Source organism: Scleropages formosus, chromosome 4 (assembly GCF_900964775.1).
Source record: "Scleropages formosus chromosome 4, fSclFor1.1, whole genome shotgun sequence".
NCBI classification, from domain to species: Eukaryota; Metazoa; Chordata; class Actinopteri; order Osteoglossiformes; family Osteoglossidae; genus Scleropages; species Scleropages formosus.
The window spans coordinates 30,993,912-31,016,936 of NC_041809.1; the positions used below are offsets into that span (position 1 = coordinate 30,993,912).

A 23,025-nucleotide genomic window follows, 5' to 3' on the forward strand; every position below is an offset into this window, starting at 1 on the left:
AACCACAGCGTTCACACACCTGCGGCCTGCTGTCAGTTCAGCGCAGGGCAGTTCAACCACACGCTTACCGTGCATAGATGCTGTGGTTTAAACGGCAGCAGCGCTAGGCTTTGAAGCGTGCGTTCGTTTATAAACTCAGCCATCAAAACGGCACTGGGAGAGATCATATACGGCACCTCGTAGAGGATATTCGACGGTAACGAGGCCAAGAGAATCGCATCTGAAAGAGAGCCACTCTTGTACACCTGTCAGCCCAACAGCTCCAACGTCCCCACGAAGCTGCGTTTTGCATGAGATCAGATGTGAACCCTGTGACCGGGTTTCAGGCCCAGCTGGCGCAGTGTTTGTTCCAGAATTTGAGAGCTTCTTCCTAATTTCTCAGTTCCCCAGATGCAGGATTTACTGCACATGCCTTATACAGCCTTCCCAAATCTGATTGCATGACGTGAAATGCTGCACTTTCCCACCTCCTCTCCATCATGCTGCTCTTTACTACCCCCACGTGTTGCCTTTAAATGCAGCAACTTCTCTGCAAGCGCTGGGACATTTAAAAATGCATCTCGTGGGCAATTTGCTCCAAAGCAACTTACAGTATTAATATACTTACAGTGATTCACCCATTTATACAGCTGGGTAATTTTACCGGAGCAATTTAGGGCCAGTACCTTGCTGAAGGGTACAACAGCTGGAAGCAGGATCCAGACCTGTGACCTTTGGGTCCAAAGGGAGCAGCTCTAACCCCTACGCTACCAGCTGCCCCTTGACAGCATAGAGTATGTACGGTGAATAGGCACACAAACGAGCTATGGCTTCACATGGGATATTTTATGCATTGTCAGCGAATCCTGTTTTTAAGTGAAATTCATTGATTCATTTCAAAAACAAAGGATCAGGCTGTACAATAATTTAAAAAACATTTACGGTGCAGCCTAAACACTTTTATTTATATCACATTAGTTCATACCACTGTCCTGAAGCTCATAAACAGGTTGTTTCAAGGCAGCTGTTCAATGATACGGATAAGAGTGCCAACAGCACATGGAGCTCTGATTGTGAGCACTGCAGGGACCCTGGAGACACACGGGGGGAGGGGGGTCACGCACCTCCGTTGTTGAAAGCCTCTTATCCCCGCTGTCACTCCCAATGCCAGAGTCAGGTCCATGGTTCTTGTTAGGGTAAAAATCCTCCATACTGCAAAGGACAGAGTTAACAACTGAGCCAGAGGTTAAATCAGCACAACACCTCCTCAAATGACCCTTGAACAACTAGCCAAAAAAAAAAGAAAAGCCTGTGACATGACATCTGCAGTTGTACCAAAAAGGGATCAGATTCTCAGGGTGAAATTCAATCTTTTATGTATGGTGTTAAGTCACGGATCAGGGATATCCACACAGAGCAGAAAATCGTGCAAGAAGAGACCTGTCTGTTAATGGCTGTGGGAGGATGCTCCGCTTTCCCAGGGAAGGGAGGTCCAGTGAGTCAGGCTTTTTGTCAGTCCGACACGCCTGTATGCTCAGATACTTGAATATGTGCACCTTCCCTTTGAGACAAACCTGAAAGAGAACAAAATATTTCATTCCATGCTGCCAGATTTCCACAGCAATGGCATAATATGTCCTCTAGGTGGAAGTGAGAGCATAGCTGTTCTAGTGTTCACAGCTTCCAATGTTTTCCTATATTTCCATATTTAGCAGATGCTTTGCACCAGAGTGACTTACAAGGCAAAGCTACTTGCAACTATTCAACCCTTAAGCACATGGTAATAGAGATAGGACTCAAACCTGCAACCTTTGGGTCCAAAGGCACCAGCTGTAACCACCATGCAACCAGCAGCCATCTCTTATGCAAGAGAGATGCCCTACCTTGCCTAGACCCATGCATTTCGATAGCATCTAAGTAGCCACGCCGGATGGACAGACCTGGGCAGGCGGGGACTGCATGGGGTTGTTATCCAGGATTATGATCTGAAGGTGTCTCAGCTTCCTGTAGGCGGGTGGGATCTCCGAGATCTTGTTGCAGGAGAAGTCGAGTTTGATGAGCGGCAGCTCCGCCAGCTCTGGAGGGAGCGACAGCGTAGTGAGGACGGAGTAGCTGAGGAGCACGGAGGAACGGTCTGCAAGACGGACTGGGAGCAGGAGACGAGCGGCGCTCACCTTCCGGCAGCACCTGTAAGCAGTTTCTACGTACGTTGAGCTCCCGAAGGGCGCGAAGCTTTCCTACCTGCGGGGGCAACACCTGGATCTCATTGCAGCTTACATCCTGAGAGAGGAGACACTTCCATCAGTTCGAATGATGCTGTGCAGGCACACAATTGTACTGTGCAATAGAACTACACACACACACACACACACACACACACACACACACACACACACACTTTCCAAACCGCTTCTCCCATACAGGGTCGCAGGGAGCCAGAGCCTAACCCAGCAACTTAGGGCACAAGGCTGAAGGGACACACCCAGGACAGGACACCAGTCCATTACAAGGCACCCCAAGCGGGACTTGAACCCCAGACCCACCGGAGAGCAGGACCTGGTCCAACCCACTGCACCACTGCACCACCGCACCCCCCTCACCCAAATCCACTCATATACAATATACAAGGAAACATTACTTGCCCACTTACCTAATTCTGTTCTCCACGGTGATTTACAGTGTTAGTCAACTGCAGTGATTTACCTATTCACGTAGCAGTGTATTCTTACCGTATCAATGCAGGGTAAACACCTTTATCGAGGACACTACATGGCAATGGGATTTGAACCCAGGTCCTTAGAGTGGAAGGCAATACAACTAAAGACTACTGTACCTGCTGTCCCCACTAGTCACTCTCTCGCTCACACACACAATCACAAATTAAAACACAAATGTAATTTTATACAAAAAATACTAATATTTATACTTTATTAATATATAAAGTATATAACTAACTTTAATACTTGTACTTTAAAATAATACAAAACTATAGGCCCTACATCCTTGAGAGCATCCGCATGTCATGACTTAGACAATTACTAATATTTCTTATAAAGGGTTATAAAGAAAAGAAGTTTTCTGGCAGCACAACTCCAGTACTCACTAATTCCATGAGGTCTTTAGACTTCCCAATTTCCTCAGGGATGGACACCAGTTTGTTGTTGCTCACCACCAGCACTTTAAGCGGTAGGCTAAACAAGTATTTCGGCAGTGTGGAAAGAAGATTTCGGCTGGAGGAAAGGAAAAAAAAAAAAAAAAAAGACCAATTAAAGAGGAAATGTTAGAAGCCACGGTGGCACCAGAATGTGCACTGCAAAGGTATCTTAATTATGATACAATTCTGTATTTCTTCTGGTTTCTTTAATAATCTGAGGATAATCAAAACTAAAGAATACTTGATGTTTTCTCCAACCACGAGCTGAAACGTAGCCAGAACAGCGAGCTGGAACTGACGCCTTGACGTAAAAAAGTAGAGTGTGGTGAAACACGGTTATGAGCTGAGGCCTCCGGCGAAAGGAGATTTTTTGTTCCCCGGTGTGTCTACGGCCTTTTCGGAGAGGCCAGCGGTCCTGGTTCGGGACGGTGCAGTGCACATGTATGGAGAGGGAATTCCAGCACTGGGAGAGATTTGGCGTTCGCTTCCTATTTCCAGAAAACCTGACACGGCAGGGAGGCAAACCCAAAGCCCCCGCTCCGACCGCGGCTGAATCTTAACAGACCGCGAGGAGCGACCGCAACGTGCCCCTCGCCGCTCCGCTGGACGGGCTACGAGCTCCGGCTCTCAGACCGTGCGTTAGCAGGCTTCCGGAGGACCTCCAGGGACGTCTGCGAAATTAGGCCCGGCGCTTTTTCTGCGCCCAGAGTGATGGGTTGAAAAGAACCCAGCAGTGAAATCCCAGCTGAAGTAAACACTCAATAAATCCCATTTAAATGAACATACTCACGGTCCTAAAAGCAGTCATTTTTTTTCCTTGGTACCATTTGAAAGTAATGGGTGTCAGAAGGGGGGGGGGGGGACCTGAATCACCTTGTTATTTGTAACGAGCGGCCTGTTGCAAGGCAGAGGTGGGATTTAAACACAGTGCAACAGGTTTTCTCATCAAAACATCATTTATTCTTCAACGAAAAACGAGGCCAAAACAGGGACAAGAGCCCTAGTGAGGGAGAACAAACAGTCATAACTAAAACCGATATGGAAGGAGGAAGGACGAGGGGAGGAGGACGAGGGGAGGAGGACAAGGGGAGGAGGAACCATAGCCCAACCCCAGGCTCATTACAGAGAGCTCTCCCAACAGAACTCAGACCAGCTGCTTTTAAACTCTTCAAGACTGGCCTTTAAGTAGCAGCAGCTGGTCCTCATCATTGCAGTAGGACAGGATGAAGCTTTTAGAGCTGTCAATCATTCAGATCCTGCCTCCTGCCCGCCCCACCCACGAGTTTGTCTGCTGCAAGACAGTTATGAACAGTAACGCTTGTAGCCGAGTTGATTATTGTTTTTTTTTTACAATTATGCCATGCATTACGTAACAGTGATTCTTCTGTTACCTTGACCTTATCATTAATCCCGAAACTAACCAGTCACTATGGGTGGTCTCCGATTTACGACGGGGTTACGTTCCCAGAGACCCATCGTGAGTCGAAAATATCGCAAGTCAAAAATACATTTAATACACACCTCTGTGTGACGGAACGGGAGGCGTGGATCGCTGTCGCTGCCCAGCATCGCGAGAGAGTATCGCTCCGCGTACCGCACGTTCAAAATTCGAAGTACGGTTTCTACTGAATGTCTATTGCCAGCTCGCCATCGCAAAGTCGAAAAAATCGCAAGTCGAACCATCGTAAATCGGGGACCGCCAGTGTTTACTTTTATTAACCATTATTTAGCTAGTACTTACCCAAGGTGGCTTAATGTTAAATAATCAACTTGACAACGAGTCACCTATTTATACAACAGGGAGTTCTTACTGTAGCAGTCGAGGTTAAGTACCTTGATCGAGTGTACGATACCACGGGTGGGATTCAAACATTTGAAGACTTTGGGTTGCTGTCTTACGTTCTGACTGTCGCCATTATCAGGGATTCGGGCCCACAGATGTTAGTTATGGCCTTCGATGTGTCTATGGAAAAACCCCCTACTGTACAAGGCTGTTAAATCCTCACAGTCCAGTCAGAGGATCAGCAGATTCCTCTGAGAGGAAGAGGCACCTCTGGGCAAGGACCCCTCTATTCATTACTGACAGCAACAGGTCAACTCAGAGAGACAGGCAAGGCAGAAACACAAGGAGAGCATGGGCCAGGCCACCAACCTGACGTTCAGGTAGGTCAACATCTGCAGGTTGACGATGGCTTCCGGGACACACTTGATGCAGTTGTGGTACAGGTTCAGGGACTCCAGGGGCGCGAAGAGGCAGACTTCGGGCGGGATATCCGTGAACCTGTTCTTCGAGAGATCTAGGATGACACAAAAACAAGGGGTGGGCAATGGAGATGAGGCTTCGCTGTAGTACGGTACCGTTTTCGCCCCATCCACATTTGTTCAGCAGTGCCACTGAAAACCACCTTCGTGAGACTAGGAAGAGCTACCGAACTGTGTATTTTAAGAAGCAGGATGGATCCCAGCCTGGTAAAACCACTTCGGACATGGACACTTCACCAAGCCTGTCCTCCCAGACTAACTGACAGTGGACACAACAGAATAGGGTGACAGTGCAGACATCAGATTTATTCCACAACGAACTATCTGTCGGGGGGCGCGGTGGCGCAGTGGGTTGGACCGGGTCCTGCTCTCCGGGGGGTCCGGGGTTCGAATCCCGCTTGGGTTGCCTTGCGATGGACCGGCGTCCCGCCCTGGGTGTGTCCCCCCCCCCTCCAGTCTTACGCCCTGTGTTCCCAGGTTAGGCGCTGGCTCCCCACGACCCAGAATGGGACAAGCGGTTCAGAAAATGTGTGTGTGAGAACTATCTGTTTAATAACAACTAAGCTACTGCAACTGACAACCCATCCTGTACTTCACAGGTTATGAAAACCGACACATGATTAAATGTGATCAAAATGCCAGCGAGAGAGCTGTAAAAAGGGAGGGCCCTAGGGGATCCAAATTTTCCTGAAGAGTTTATTGATTTAATACATGTCACCACTCCCAACATTTATAACCCATTCTGTTTGCAGACAACAGCAGCGATGACCTTTATAAAACATACAAACAAGAAAATGCTGGACTGTTCCATGGCATTTCACAAACAACCTGTCCCCAGAATGTGTGCAGAACAAATATGTTATTTCTGAAATAATCAAGACTTAATCACCTATTCACCCCCTATCAATAAGCACTTGTCGAAGTGAGGATCACGGCGATCCGGACTTTATTCTGGCAACATGAGCCGTGAGACGGTACACCCTGGACAGGACAATAGTACATCACAAGGCAGTCACACACACACACACACACACACACACACACACACACACACACACACACACACACTCATTCACGCAAACATACACACGCTACGGGTAATTTAGAGCCACCGGTTCACCTGAAAAACGTCCTTGGACTACGGGACAGAGGAGGGGCACTTGGAGGAAGCCCACGGGAACACGGGGAGAACATGCAAACTCCACACAGATACACCCAAACTGGAGCCCAAGTCCAAATACACAGCGTGTTGTACCACCGTGCTGCCCTGACTTTATAATAATAAAAGCAATTAAATATACATCAGAGTTTTATTATCCAGACCAAAAAATATGTTCTTAAATTCTCTTCTCAGTCTAAGAATATTGCGGGAGGCCCACAGGGTGCGTGAGCCGGCCATCCTGGACACCGGCAGAGGCACGTCCTACAGAAGAGCTTTCGTGCCTTTCAGAACAACCTCCAAAAATCTCCTGCAGGAGTCTTCTAGAGGGTCTGCAGTGTCACAGATGGAGGGGGATGGGTGTCCATTGGAGAAGGCATCACTTTTTGCTTTGCGGAGGGTTACGCACTTTAGGGATGGCGAAGCTATAAATGTGCGGAAGCTGCGGCAGCGAGGGCTTCTCTCCAAACCCCTGTTCTGCCCTGCTGTCGACCTTAATGACACACCGCTGCTGCCAGGGGGTAGGGGGCGGGTACGATCCCTGCGGCGCTACCGAGAGAAAGAGAGGTGGCACCGATGGCTGCAGAGAAAGGAGCTGGCAGAGGGGACGATGCCTGGGCCGGTGCCCAGCAATGGAAGAAAGGAGAGCGGGTGCCGAGAGACCCGTTCACACACAGATGGCAGAGGGAGGCGTCCCCGGCCGTGTGGAGAAAGGCCAGTGGTAGTTCAGACTCCGCTCCGCGGAGCGCATGTTCGAACGCCCCGGGGATCAGGGTCGTGGGGAGGTTTACAGCGTACCGTGGGCTTTACCCAGCCTGAAGTGCGGAGTCCCCAACCCCATATAGAGTCTACCCCTCTGGGTCTTAGCCTTTCTGCCATTTCTTTGTGCTCGCGGGCACATCGGGACTAGATGTGAGGCGGGTACCGCTGCGAGGAATTGCATGATTAAAAATATTATTCCAATTATGATCTCATCCTAATAAAAAATTTGCTTGCATCAATCTAGCTTTGACAGGTGTGATCCCGCAGAGCCATCACATGAGATACGCTGTCATCAGAGACATCCCGCGCAGAGCTGGGGAACCACTTGGCGGCCGTCCTCCCGGCGCCATGGCAACGGCATGGCGGAGACGGATGATGCGATGCAGCTTGTCAGCGTCTGTTAGGTCAACCGCTAACGTGGCGCCCGGGGAAAGCCTCGAGCAGGTCTGGGAAATACCTCAGAGAACCACCTGGGACAGGAGGGCAGAGTCCAGTGGTCCACTTGCTTGTCTCTTTGTCTCACTGCGCAGCGGCATAGGAAAGTAACAACGGCCACTGCTTCTAATATTCAGACTGACAGTTTCATCACGTACTGAGCATTACAGGATTGTAAAGCACAAAGTCTTGCAATGTGAGTCTCCTGGGACATGGTTTCAAACCTGGATCAGTTTGTGTGTTGAGTTTGCGTGTTCTCCCCGTGATTCTGTTGGTTTCCTCCTGGTGCTCCGGTGCCCCCCCCCCCAGCTGTAAACACACACTTCAGGCGAATCGGTAACTCTAAACTGCCTGTACAGGGTGGCACCCAGTATATATACATATATATATATATATATATATATATATATATATATGTGTGTGTGTGTGTGTCACACATTGCTTGCTGTGTAGATGGGTAAATGATTGAGTTTGCTACAGTGTATCGAACACTGCGTCACATTTTGGACAAAACATCAGCTGAATAATAATGAATAATAAGTAATACTTGGTTCACATATGGCCATTACTGCAATCTGATTAAGACCCAGGCAAAGATAAATCATCAAGACGGGTGGCACGGTGGCATAGCGAGTAGCGCTGCCGTCTCAAAGCGCGTGGGTTCGATCCCCACGAAGTCTGTGCGGAGTTTGCATGTTCTCCCCATGTCTGCGTGGGTTTCTTCCGGGTGCTCTGGTTTCCTCCCACACTCCAAAGACATGCTGCCCAGGTTCCCCCATAGTGTGTAACTGACAGAGAGAGAGAGTGTGTTCCACTGATGTATGGATGAGTGATCCAGTGTAAGTAGTGTGTCTAGCAGTGTAAGTCACCGCGGTGAATAAGGTATGTGAGCTGGTAACACTACATAGAGTTCGTTGGAAGTCGCTTTAGAGAAAAGTGCCTGCTAAATAAGTAAATGTAAAGATACTGTCCCACAGATCAATCTCAACATGGCTATGTGGCCAGCTACTCCCTGTCACCCGCCATGTCAAAGGACCTCCAACAGGAACTGAATCTGCACACCTCTCCTACACGCATCTCCTCGGTCATAGAAGGTTTCTATGCAAATCTGTTCACCAGCCTAACGAAGGTGTCTTCATGCTCCACTTACGGACGAATGGGTGCTTCAAGGAGCCATTGACCCCACGTGCCAAATTGCAGGGCTTGGCATCTATTAGCAGAGCATGAAGGGAAGGTCTCTGCGAGGCTCCAGGTAGAAAGAGAACCACCCAGGCACCAAACACACAACGCCCAACACACTGACAACAAGGCGTTAACTCATTTCAGCCAGAATTTTTCCCGAAAACGTTTACGCAGCTGAGTCACGGAGGAAGTGCGACCGCAGGGAGACCGACCATCCAACAACAGTATTTTTTTTTTTACCGTCTTTCTGACGTTCGTCCTTTTCGAATGTGCAATGAAGTCTGGCCAGGCTTTGCTGTTTAAGAGTAAACACCCTTAAATTGCTGCCCATTTACAAACTCATCATCACTCATGAGTAATGCCCATGAGAACTCAAAACGAACCCAAACGCCACTGCTGTAACACATGGCCATTTCGTTAATCGGAAAGTGTTAGGACCGCCGCGCTACGCTGTATTTTTTGCTCCTCTACACTGCTTGCCTTGAATATACAGCTATTTTGGCAAAACTCAAGGCCCTTTGAATGAAATCAGCAGCCGAAAGTGCATTTCAAGCAATGAAAAGTGAGGCCAATCAGTTATGCCACGTCACTCGGTAGCGACATCGCTACTCGGGGGGGTCGTGGATTAGGAGAACTGAATGTCAAGTGACAGAAGTTATTGGAAAATTAACAGCTCCATTCCCCAACAGAGTCATTCATGCTAAATAAACACAGTTAGTTCCTCAAGCACAAGCGAATCATTCGAGCCTTTGAGATCGTCAAGAAGGGAAGTGACGTGACACTCGACTGGGTTCTGAAACTGGTCGTACGAAGTGATATAAAAAGGAAACTGCCGTCCTGGGCACATTCAAACCGAAACTCCCGATGAGGTCATATGACTAAAACGTCCGAAAAACAAAAGCAAGAGGAAATACACACGCACGCACGCCGAAGCCACTTGTCCCAAGCGGGGGTCGCAGTGAGCCGGAACCTAAAACAGGGCACAAGGCTGGAGGGGGAGGGGACGCACCCAGGACGGGACGCCAGTCCATCACAAGGCACCCCAAGCGGGGACTCGAACCCCAGACCCGCCAGAGAGCAGGACCCAGACAAGCGCACTGCGCCACAGCACCTCCCTTGGTGGCCCTGAACACATCATCATGTAATTGTTCATTTAGTCGAAGTTCTTCTCCAAAGCAACTTGGAATGACAAGTTCGTATATTAAGGTATGCGTAAAACAGATATACAGCAGGGTAACTTTTACTGTATGAATTTAAGGTTAGTACTGTGATCAAGGGCACTATAGTCCATGCGGGATTCAAACACACCACCCTGTAAACTTACTTTCCCAGAGCCGTGAAAGTTTGTTTGACTGGTAAATTATACTTATCCGATACAGATTTTTTTTCCTAAGGATAAAAAAATGAAAGCAAACATCACTTAAAATTATTATTTAATCTGAGCACACTTTATAGCCCATTTTTTGTGCAATGGAAAGAAAGTACTAACATCACAAAAAAAAAAATTAAAAAAAAAAAAAAAATCACACAAGTCCTTTCCTTAAAAAAAAATACACACGGGCATCAGTGATCACCAAAGCAAAATTAATTATATTTTCTTTTTGACACACTCAAAACTGACATATCGACTGACATCACGGGACACTAAAATGCAGTCAATACAATGTGTGGTGGCCAGAGGCAGGATGAAACTGGCACAAAGCTGTTGATTTCTTTTTTTGCCAATTTTAAGGAATAGAAAGAGGTAAAAAGACAGCAGAGACACGGCGGAACAGTCGATCTACCACCAGCGCTACGAATTTGGCATGTGCTGTCATGGAAACCCCACACAGCTTGACACTGAAGCACACAAACCGCTGGCAGGCTGGAGCGGGAACCTCCCACCGCAGTAACTCAACTGCCCGCTGCATCACGTTACCATGGAAACCAGCGCTAAGCTCTTATCGCAACGGCAGGGGAAGGAAACAGCTCACGGGTGACATGCGATCTAAGAACATCTCTGTTCTGTAATTATTTTTTAAAAAAAGATATCAATTTTTTCATACTTTTCAGATCTCATTTAAACCAGTGTACATTTTAAAATCTCTTATGTAATCCATCAGATTAGCAAGAGTGACTCACTATTCAGTCAAAGTACATCTATCATTAGGTACTAAAGCAGCAGCTCAGATCAGACGCTCACTGATAATTTATTAGTGACTTCAGGGGTAGAAATAAGACATTTAACATCTTTACATACCCCATTAGGCTATTTAATTTGGTGTATCGCTTCAAAAAGAACAACGGTGAGATTTTAGCTCGTCTACCGGGTTTAGAACGAACTGCGGGACGCGTCCAGATTCCTGATCGAGCCACGATAATTAAGAGCTCAGCTGGAAAAGGCCACAGAGCCCGCAGCTCCCAAGGTCCCACAGGGGAATCCGATGGGATACAGTTGCATTTTGAGAAAAATCCAGGTTTCCTTCGATGAAATACTGAAGGCCTTGTAATTACCACAATCCACGCGTTTACTCCTCTGCCGAACCACCAGGCGACCCTCGGGAAGACGCCGGAGATGGTGCGTTCAACGGGAAACGCCGCCGTGCCCAATCCCACAAAGGACTCAAAGGTCCAAGCTGCACTGAAGCGATCCTGCAAATTGAAAAGTGAAATCCCGCAGCGTCCATAAACAGAACCCTAACCCCATGTGAGATTCCGGATCTAGTTTCTGGCCGTCCGCGAGGGGGACTCCGCGGAGCCTATGAAAGAGAGGACCAGCGCGGCTGTCGTCTTGCATCTGCACGGTGTTATATAATAATAATAATAAAAAAAAAAATAAATAAATAAAAAATCAGGGGTGGGGTTCCTTTTGAGAGGCGCACCACAAGGGTCCTCCTTTCATAGGCTCCGCGGCCACCACCTGCCCCAGTCCAAGGAGACGCACCCACGGGGGAATCTCCTTTTCCATCGGGGATAAAGCTACACGACGAAAATGTTCATTGCCCTCCATGGTCCCTCAAGAAAATGTCACTATTTGGCAAAGTGACTACCGTTAATTTTTCGCAGCATCAACTTATTATGAGGAATTCACTTCATTTGCAGATGAGAAACTGCGCTTCCCTTCCGCACCGTGTTCAGCGCACAACTAATATAATGCAATGGCCCTTTCAAATCTATCAACTCAATTTGCCATCGATCCATCAATACAAAATGGGTCAGAAATTGTTAAAATGTTGTGAACTTATTAAAAAAAAAAAAGTCATTATACACCTTTTGCGTGGACTGTGTACAGTTACATTGATTCATTTAGCGGACGCTTTTCTCCAAAGGCACGTGCATCTCGGACAACGACACAAAAAGTGCAATACATCAACAGGAGGAGAGATTCGGATGCAGACGTGCGATTCTTGAGTACAGTTTGTTTTATAAGCCAGTATATATTACGCGAGTAACTGCATCTTTTTTTTTTTTTTCTTTTTTTCTTTTTCTTTTTCTTAGGAGCATATAATAGATCGGGGTGAAATGAGTCCAAAAAAAAAAGGTGAGCTTTGAATTTTAATTAAATCAAAATAAATCATACAAATTAATTCTGCAGACTTTTTCATTCATTCTTAACGGTTTCATTTATACGGTGGCACAGCGAGAGGACATGGGTTTGATCCACGCTCGGTCTGTGCGGAGTTTGCGTGTTCTCCCCATGTCTGTGGGGGTTTCTTCCGGGTGCTCTGGTTTCCTCCCACATTCCACAGACATGCTGTTCAGGTTCACCCATAGTGTGTGAGTGACAGAGAGAGTGTGTGTGTATTCCGCTGATGTATGGGTGAGTGACCCAGTGTAAGTAGTGTGTCTAGCAGTGTAAGTCACCGCGGTGAATAAGGTGTGTGCGCTGATAACACCACATAGAGTTCATTGGAAGTCGCTTTGGAGAGAAGCATCTCAGTCTGCTAAGTGAATAAATGTAAATACAGGATACCCTGTACATTATGACTGTAACAGTCTGTCAGCGAAAAGCCACATATGTATGTTGGGTTTTACTCAGACCTCTTCCGGTAATAACACATTCACAGGTATCGGACATTTTGAATGTTTTCTCAATGCATGATTTATTGAAATTCGGAAGCTAGTTTTACTACGTTTTGAAGACAGGCCTCAGTTATCATGCACCTCCGAAGGATATTTCCCTCCAGCGCAACACCTGACTGTTTTACTTTCCGGCTACGCTTTCGTTAACGTAATGAAAACGAAGGGAAAAGGGAGACGCGTCTTTCCTGTAGAACGTGTTCGAGATCCTTTGGTTCAGAGAACGGTGATGGGAGTCGCTAGCGGGGTGACTAAGCAGCGGTGTAACGTACCTTGCCGACAACGACAAAATAAAAACGCAGCCGGCCTTGAAACCTGCCGCCACTACGTTTTGCGCTTTTGCTATGACGTGACATTAATGGCAGAGGAATAAAATTCTTTTTTTTTTTCTTTCCCTGGAGGAGCATCTTCCAGTATCCATAATACAGACCCCGCTTTCCAATCAGGGGCTCAGTCATTCGTTCATTGCTTGATTCATTGATTAATTGCTCGATTGATTCATGGATGGATACTCTCTATTGATCCCTGGGGAAATTCAGTGCTGAGGTCACCCGAAATGAGACAGAGAACTGCTCACTCAGCACCCCGGCAAAGTGCCGGTGTACAGCAGGAGCCCTGCGGCGTCACCCCGTCGCCGCGAAGCGCGTTTCGGTAGCCGGACCTCATGAGCGGCGGCTCCACGGGCGGTAACCGAATCCGCGAAACCCACGCCCGCTACCCGCAGGCGACACGCACTAGTGGTGCTTCCCGGAGTGGGCTGAGGAGGTGGGGCTAAACAGAGGAAAAAAAAAAAAAATTTCAGGGGGGTGTGAGCCCTGACCTGCTCGGCCAAATATCAGGGCGGTCGCTGCCGCACGCACGTCCACGGGCTCGTGCCGCACGGCGACGTCGGGTGCGCGAGAAGTCGATGGTTACGGCTCCAAGGCCGCCTGAGGGGATTTCGCAGCCTCCCGCGCCGGCTTCTCCCGTGCGCCGCCGTCTCGGCTGGTGCCCTTCGGGTCCCGGAAGCCTCGGCTTGCTCCCTAAATGCAGCTCGTCGGTCGCTATACTTTGGGTCGTGTTCGCTGGGCATCTTTCAAATGTTTAAGTCGACGACCCGCCTTCGGGCCCCCTACCTCGGCCTAAATTAAGGTTTTCCTGCCGGCGCCGTACGTGTCCGATAGCGCGGCTCCGTAGCTATGAACCGAGGTGCTGACGTCAACGCTATGACGTGTGGTTCGAACGCGGTGACGCGTAGCGCAACGCGCGGCAACTGCATAACGAGCCGAACGTGGGACATTTTCACGACGTTGCCGGCTCGCTCAGGTTCAACCGGCAGCGGCCGTCCATATGTCGCTCGATGAGGCGTTCCTTCCTCTGTCCAACGGTATATGCACTATCCCTCTGTGTCTCTACATCTGCGAGCAGCGGCGGCGAGAGGGGGTTGCATTTTTACGTGACCGTCAATTCCCGAGTTACCCTCCCACTAGTGAGGAGAAAGACATAGTTCTACGTAAAAAAGTCCAGGTGTTCTTTCCCTCATGGAATTGCACGCTGCAATACGGTCCTTTGATACCATGTGTAATATTTCATCAGTATATTTACATTTATTTATTTAGCAGATGCTTTTCACCAAAGCGACTTCCAACGAACTCAATGTAGTGTTATCAGCCCACACACCTTATTCACCGCAGTAACTTACACTGCGAGATACACTACTGACACTGTGTCACTCATCCATACATCATTGGAACACACTCTCTCTGTAACTTGCACACTATGGGGGAACCTGAACAGCATGTCTTTGGAGTGTGGGAGGAAACCAGAGCACCCGGAGAAACCCACACAGACACAGAGAGAACATGCAAACTCCACACAGACTGAGCGGGGATCGAATCCACGTCCTCTAGCACCACCCAGGCACTTTGAGACAGCAGCGCTACCCGCTGTGCCACCGTGCCGCCCACAAAAGGGAATTTCTTCAACACACTTCCTGCCTTTTTTATTACCGATCTTTAAAATTCTTAAAAGTCTACAAGAAAAATAGGCACCTGTGATGTCAGTGTGCGATCTCGATGTGTTCTGTCTGGGTATGCAGGACCAAGACCTTTGATGGGCTGAAGGTCACGTCTGCCAACCAAAGGTGTTAATGGATGTTCCTTGTTTCTATGGAACTGCACAGAGGGATGGAGCACCTCTGACATGCCAGCCACGCATTCAGAACATCTCCATGTGCTGAATACTGAAAGACACCTCCCCGTCCAGCCTTGGAGGCTCCGCTCCGACTGGCTCGTTGCTGGTCTTCCACCGCTTCCCCGATCGGCAGTGTGGATGACACGCACCCCCCCCATCGATAGTACTGAGGCTCAGCAGTGTAAAACTTGCCGGTGTGCCCTCTCTGGCTGAGTGAACCGCACTTTCCCCACACATATCCCCCTCACCTAGCTCCTGTCCCCATCATCTTCTCAGTGTGGGATTTAATTGGTCCACGGAGGCCTCTCTGCTGGAGTCGGATGGATAGACAACCGTGGCATCAATAATTGTACGCTAAAACGAAAACACTCAGCGGCTCCCAATAAAGCAAAGCATCCTGCTTACTTGAGGCTCTTCCAGTATCTTTGGTAACTTCAACCGGGGTCTGGCATAGCTATTAAAAAAACAACGATAATGACACCCCTGGGAATTCTTGCAATTACCATGCAGCACAACCAGTGGAACCGACTCTAGGTAGAGGAGCGGCATCACGAGTACATTCCGAAAGGCGTCCTGTGTCCGGTGCACCTACGAGTGGCTCAGCCCCCCCCCGTTGTGGCTGAAAAACTGTCAGGCTGCAGATCTGTTTGTACACCGAAAGGCATGCTGATGTCTACCTGGGGAAGCCCACCACCTGAAATAGCACTATGAGCAATGATGAAACCCTTCAGCATCAGTCATAATACAAACATAGCGCCTGAACTAACATGAATAGGCTCAGGAGGAGAGAGTCAGATAGTCATTACACACACACACACACACACACACTGTTGCGGCTCCGCTGGTTTCCAGCGCCGAGGCGCTCTCAGACTGTTGGAGACACTGTGCTGAAGACCGGCATGCATCATTCATAACAAGCCAGCACAGAGGAGCCTCTAAACCACATCAAAACGCAGACGTCAACACACACATACATTAAATATAGTTACCTTCCTTTTTCGGCGTCAAAGCTGCTCAAGTGTGCCTTCACACATGGCAGGACTTTACTCTCCCCACCCTCAGCCTTAAGGGCTCCAGCTCAACATTCTTGATCAGGACCCATACTGCAGCTCCAGCCTGGGGCCTTGAGACTGACGGACAAGCTGCATACTCAACCCTTCCCACCTTGGCAAACTCCCCAGGTTCTACCGGACAGGGCGAGAGGGCCAGTTCAGTGCAGCAAACGCATCTGAGCAGTCCGCTCCTTTCCTCGACCAAGGGCATCACGCAGACGCGTTCATCAACGTTATCGGACAGCCTTATTGATTGGGGGGGGGGGGGGGGTCTACTTGAATCACATACCACCAGCCTCCTCTGGGTCCTGAAAACACAAGCTTTATACTGCTGTTCTTTCCAGATCATTTCCAGCTCCAGGGTAATAAACCACTGTAGTGCATCATGCCTGGATTTCTAAAGGCTGCATGTTCTGTTCGCTCTCCCAATATTCCTCAACGACGGCACTTTTCGTTCCTAGGGGGGGGGGGGGGGCTGAGGCTGAGGCTCAGTTCATGCTTACTGGAGCTTAAAATTAGAGCAAGGCTGCATCTCGATGTTTAACCGTGTTTATTCTGCGTGGGACCTCAGACAGCCCATGCCCTTCTGATGTGTCCCAAGTCACGGAAGGGAGACGAGGGACACAACTGTTCCCAACATGACTATTTCACCTCCAGAGTAGCAGCCAAACCGTCGCTTGACCTCCTCTGTCCGTAGGACTCGAGGAGATAGGTACAGCAGTCTTCTAAAGTCATTACTGAACTGAGCACTGCTAACATCATCCAACCCAAAATACACAATTGACATACTTTGAACTAACTGGTAAATATTTTACAAAATACACAGTATATAAACACCACCAACTATTTCCAAGAGGTACAGTTGCCAGTTAGACTCCAAGGACATGTATCTCCTCTTCCGGATTCATTTCCCCCGTGATCTCTTAAGTGCATCTTAATGTGTAATTATTTATGCTCGATAACATTTTGATTATAACCGTTGAATAAACTTTTATGCGGCTACTCCTGCGATGCACCTTGATTCTTATGGTGGAAAGTAACAAGTTAACTGCGCTTAAAATCACGCAGCTCCAACTAAGTCTTTCTTTCTATTGATGTAACGAACTCACTGTACTTTCCTGCAAGATGTATGTTGCTTTGGAGGAAAGCATGTGCTAAATGAAAAAATGTAAACGTAACAAATGTAAATGTATCACTGCATCTTTTTGTTTATTGCTGTTATATTTACTGCCAGTATATTTATTGCCTAGTTCGTGTTTATAAATTTTAGTGTCTAAGAACATGTAAGAAATAATTTCATTGAGCGACGTACACCTGTACTACATACGCACAGCAATAAATCTGACATTAGGTAACCCAAGCAAAACATTAAAACAACCTGCAATATCAAAAATATATTCCTCTAATGAGTGACTTGGAAAAGTATAATAGATAACTTTTATAACTAAGTTAAACATCCCACCCACTGAAAATAAAAAGGCTCACTAGTCTGATGTATGGTTTTGGGTTTTTTTTTTTTTTTTTTTTTTAAATATCCCATTCATTAAAAAAGGAAAGAAAAGAAGAAAAACTCTGCCCCTTTTTACAACCAACCAATGACAAAGACACCATGTGCAACATTTGCCCCAACCATCTGCTCTCGTCCTTTCACTAAGTCAGCAGGAGGACAATCTGTCACGCGGGTGTTTCAAGAACAACCCTTCCAGCCCAACCGACAACAAATCAGTTCCTTTTACCTAAAAACCCGATTTTACAATGAATTAAATCTATAGCGATCTGAGATTTACACAGTATTCCCCAATCTCTTACATTAATATTCTACTTTTAAAACATAGTGACAAAGTTTGCCTTGAAGTTTCATTTTCAAACATTTACTGTACACGTTACAATAAACTCCCCCCTAGGTCTGGACAAAGGGAAGTAAAACTTATTTGATGATCGAAAATACTAATGTAACAGCTGTCGCTCATTGTTTGTGTTTTCAAGGTCCGTGCAGCACCACACTCCAATACAACCAGCACACGACATCCTTTCTCGCTAACCCTTACACCAGTTACAAGACTAAAAATTCTAAATTTTTCATGATTTCACCGATTCAGATCGACTCCAAACAGGTTCAGTGTTTTTACATCTATTACGTAGCAGATGCTGCAACTGTCTCAAAGACAGCTTTCATATTGAGAGTTCTGGTTCATTTTTTTTGGTTATAAAATCCTTTCATTCGAGTTTGGTTAGTTTTTCAAATTATTAAAATTCAATAAATACTGCGTGATATTAAGAATGTAATTCTTTAAAAAAAAATGGGTTGTTAAATGCAGAGTTTAACGGGTCACGTGATCTGAGTTTAATTAGAGGGAATGTTGAATTGTGCGTAAGGTGTTAGGGATGGGGGGGGTCCTGCTCTCCAGTGGGTCTGGGGTTCGAGTCCCGCTTGGGGTGCCTTGCGATGGACTGGCGCCCCGTCCTGGGTGTGTCCCCTCCCCCTCCGGCCTTACGCCCAGTGCTGCCGGGTTGGCTCCGGTTCCCCGCGACCCTGTATGGGACAAGCGGTTCCGAAAATGTGTTTGTGTGTGTGTATGTGTGTGTGTTAGGGATGCAGAGGAAGGACGTGCAGCAGCGAAACGGCTTCCGAAACGACATTTTCTGCATAAGGTTCAAAGTGTGCGCACAGTAATTGTCACTTTAACTTAGTTTATCTTGTGTTATAATGTTTGTTGATTTGCTTTATACGAACAAATGTGATTGTTTCGTGTGTATTTATCGTGCTAATTATATTTCCGCTGTAACAACGTAGTCGTGCTGGTGTGTTAACGGACTCTAATATGAGAGAATTTAAACCGAGGGAAAGATGTATGCTTGAATATTTTTATGTCTTTGTTTTTTGTAGTTTTCACGGTGTCTGTCAGAGAGAGAGGGAGATAAATAAACGGTAGAAGACATCAGTATGAGGCATGGCTATCCTTTAATTGAACCGGTGCAGCTATAGATGCTCTTCACAAAAACCACTTACAATGTTAGTCTACCTACAATTATTTACCCATTTATACAGCTAGATAATTTTACTGAAGTAATTTAGGGTAAGTAACTTGCTCAAGGGTACTACAGCTGGAGGTGGGAATTGAACCTATGACCTTTGGGTCCAAAGGCAGTAGCTCTAACCACTACGGAATATCTCACATGTAGATGAAGTTATTGCTCACCGGTAAGATCAGTATACAGTACTAGTAGTAAATACATGATTCATCTTAAGTCACATCATATTTTACATCACAATACTTCCTGCCACAGTTTTTGTACAGCAACACTTTTGTGTACTGCATTAAACTTCAAGTGGTGCAATAAAAAAAAAAAAAAAAAATCCCACTGCAGTATAAATCCAAAATCCATCTCAAATATTGAGTCGAACTTTACAGGTATCCCCCCCCCCCCCCATTCTGTATAACTGAAATACTAAATGAGACAGGTTCTGATCTTCTTTGTTGGGCAATAAAATATTTTTATAGAGTATCACCAACAACAGAGGAGCCAAATTATAACTCCTATCATGTCATTCTGTAAATTCGACATTTCTTGGTTTTTGCATCAGCGCCTGATCACCAGGTGCTTCCGACCACACAAATACTCCTATTATCTGTGCGTATATCTGCCGTACGCCTCAGGTTCACTGCTATTTTTTCATAAGACACTTCATTATTGACCACAACTCTCCTCCTCCTGTGCTTGTTCAGTATATGAAAAGACTGCACCATTTAATCAATATTAATACTGTTACGCTGCCCATTTTACAAGCTGCTGACTAATTGCTACCTTTATTACTGTTAACTTACTTGACCAATATCGTCCGCCGTGATGCGGAATGACATGATAAATTTTACACCGTTTACCCATTCATACAACAGGGTATTCTGACTTTATTAATTCAAGGTAAGTACAGCGATCAAGGGTGCCACCAACAAGCCACCAACTTCGAGATTACAAGACAAGAGCCCCAAACACAACACGCCCGGCTGCTCCCTCTTAGACGTACCGAACGTACCGTCACTTGAACGGCGATCGCAATTTCCACCATACGAAGCTTCCCGAGATGGCGATTCCATCGACGTGCCTTTAAATGCCATCATTTTCCAGGAAAATATTAAATTCAACGACACCAGAATTGCGCGTGGAGGGAGTCTAGACGGAAATATGTGACCCGTCCTGAGTTAAATGTCTCGGCATGTGCGGGAAGCAACCTTTATTTTAGGCAAAGAAATTGAGGCACAGAAGAAGGTTTTTTTTTTTTTTTTTTCCTCTCTCTCCAGTTCGTTGTGCAGGAAGGGGTTTTAGTACCTCAGAGACTGTTGGAGCTACATGAGCGAATAACCACGATGACCTTCTTCTCACTTCTGAGCGTATGGACCGTACAGGAGCCTCACAGCTCAGCTTCGGGTCTAAAATACTGCACTGTACATCGACCATGGAAGCACCCGTCCAGCGTGCGGCAGAACCTCAGGAGCGCTCTGCCCAACCAACCCCGGCGAACATCCGGCGGCGCAATCCACCTTCCGCGATGCCACGACACTTGATTATTTTAAGACAATAATAATAATAAAACTGGGGGTCTAAATGCGTTTCCTAACACAGACAGTGAAAAGGAGGGAAAAAAAAAAAAAAATCTGTGGAACTGGTGAGGGGAGAAAAATATTCACGTACAACATCGTCAGACTACAGAGGCGCCACAACGAGTTTAAGAGTTCGAAGCAAGACGAAAGAGGGACGTCGCTTTACGGAAGCTTTAATCCGAAAGGACTAAATGTTTTACTTGTGACCCTGAGGCGTTTTGAGTGAAGCGGATGAGATGCTTCTCTCCTGGGACCCGAGTGAGCAATATGTGGTTGAAAGATGACTCGATGTAGCTAAGCAGTGCCCCATCGCTGAATTCCCTGCCTTGTATGGCCACGCTCGCACGTCCTTGCCGGTTCTCTCGGGAAAGCGGCAAACCTGGAAGGTCAAAAGGACTCGAAATAAAACTAGACATTCTTGGCTGTTAAGCAAAGCTTTCACTTTGGCGCTAGCTAGCCGTTGGCGTTTAGATGTACCAGTCAAGGCTGACGCGTAACCGTCACCCAGTTCAGTAGTATTTATAGAGGCGAAACCTGCAGACCTTCATGACCGGGCTTTACCGTGTCCATTTTGTGACCCTGTGACGATCGCGTGCTAACCTGACCGGCAGTATCCACACACACACGACTGGATTTTACTGTCGGATGGAAGAAAATGTCCCCTGATGCTAAGGGTTACCTCCCATCGAGCTTCGAGCTTCTGCTTTACAACGAATCGTCTAACGAAGAGGTGGTCTCATATCCCCTTTTTACCACAGCGAAAGCAGATACAACTATAACCGTGAGAACAATCCTGCAACATATCAAGAGTTTACAACCCAGCAAGCTTAACAGCTACCATGCAGACACGCGTTAAATAAAAACACGTTTCGTTCTCCTTGTAGACGTTTACAAGCTGTTGGCTTCTACTTCTTCCACAAGGGCAGCGGGTTGCTGCATGAAGCTGTAGCCCGAACGCTAACCAGCTGACAGCAAACCGTAACGCTGCATAACTACAACGCATCACTGAGCATCTCGTGAAGAATGTAACATAAGACTAAAGAAGTGTTTAATACTAACACATAGGCCTAATGCTACTTTGTAGAAACCCTGTCCACTTAGCGAACAGAATTAACTTTGAACCTCTCGGGTTTTGTTTTCTAAACGACGCTTCACGTTCACAATAATGCAGTATTTCGAGAAAGCTCTCTCAAATTTTTCTCAAGTTTAAAAGTTAAATTCGGCACAAGAAAACCTCGAAGAACGCCCGCGGTTCAGTAACGGCCAGAGATTTTCTCACTGTTGGCATTTAGTGATCCAGCCAATTAACTACACAAAATACTCAACATTTTACTCTGAATGGCTCCTCATTTAGGGTCAGTACCTGTCACAAGTCACTGTCCTTTGTGAAGAGATGCTGAAAATATTAATAACGAGTGAATAACGAAATGTTAAGTGCCTGTACAAAAATGGTTCTGGTGATGAAATCGGGGCTTTCCTTTCAACTCAGGCCAAGGTGGATAGAGAGCGAGACAGTTAATCCACAAAGTGGGTTTATGACAGACCACCACAATGGGGCATGAGCACCAAAGAACAGCAAAGTGCTACACATTGCTGTCTCAAAGCCGGACTCCTGTGATTCCTCTCAATTCTCTCCGACGTTAAAAGGATTCCACTCCGTACAATTTCTCTAATAACACAACAAAATTGTTCAAACTTCTTAGTTATGTTGAAGTTTGCATCGATTATGATTTGTTAATGTTTATTGAATACAAACATACTTTATATATACACACACACACACACACACACACGTCTGTTCGGAGTTTGCATGTTCTTCCCATGTCTATGTGAGTTTTCTCTGGGTGCTCTGGTTTCCTCCCACACTCCAAAGACATGCTGTTGAGGTTCACTCATAGCATGTGAGTGACAGAGAGAGTGTGTTCCACTGATGTATGGATAAGTGACCCAGTGTAAGTAGTGTATCTAGCAGTGTAAGTCACCGTGGTGAATAAGGTGTGTGGGCTGATAACACTACATAGAGTTCATTAGAAGTCGTTTTGGAGAAAAGCGTCTGATAAATGAAGTAACGTAAACATGCATACAGACAAACAAACCCACACAGAAAAAAATCTATGTATACATCACTGAGGAGTACATTGACACCGACAGCATTGCTGAATGTTTGTTTACTTTAAATAAGCATTAAATCCTTGTGACCTTTACCAC

General features: G+C 46.7%; 1 protein-coding gene across 6 annotated transcripts in view; it reads right to left on the reverse strand.

The window, feature by feature from the left end:
- Positions 1-23,025, reverse strand: part of lrch2 (leucine-rich repeats and calponin homology (CH) domain containing 2) — a 48,467-nt gene that overhangs the window by 20,111 nt on the left and 5,331 nt on the right. For 3 of the 6 annotated variants that reach the window (XM_029251007.1, XM_029251006.1, XM_018752080.2), the window contains 6 exons: positions 5,286-5,430; positions 3,083-3,209; positions 2,154-2,259; positions 1,920-2,056; positions 1,420-1,553; positions 1,104-1,191 (listed from right to left, as the gene is read on the reverse strand). In XM_029251007.1, coding sequence (XP_029106840.1) covers positions 1,104-1,191; positions 1,420-1,553; positions 1,920-2,056; positions 2,154-2,259; positions 3,083-3,209; positions 5,286-5,430 — 737 coding nt within the window. Of the gene's footprint in view, positions 1-1,103; positions 1,192-1,419; positions 1,554-1,919; positions 2,057-2,153; positions 2,260-3,082; positions 3,210-5,285; positions 5,431-11,426; positions 11,490-13,812; positions 14,183-23,025 lie in introns of those variants that run through there. The other 3 variants (XM_018752079.2, XM_018752082.2, XM_018752081.2) reach the window with 3 other exon arrangements.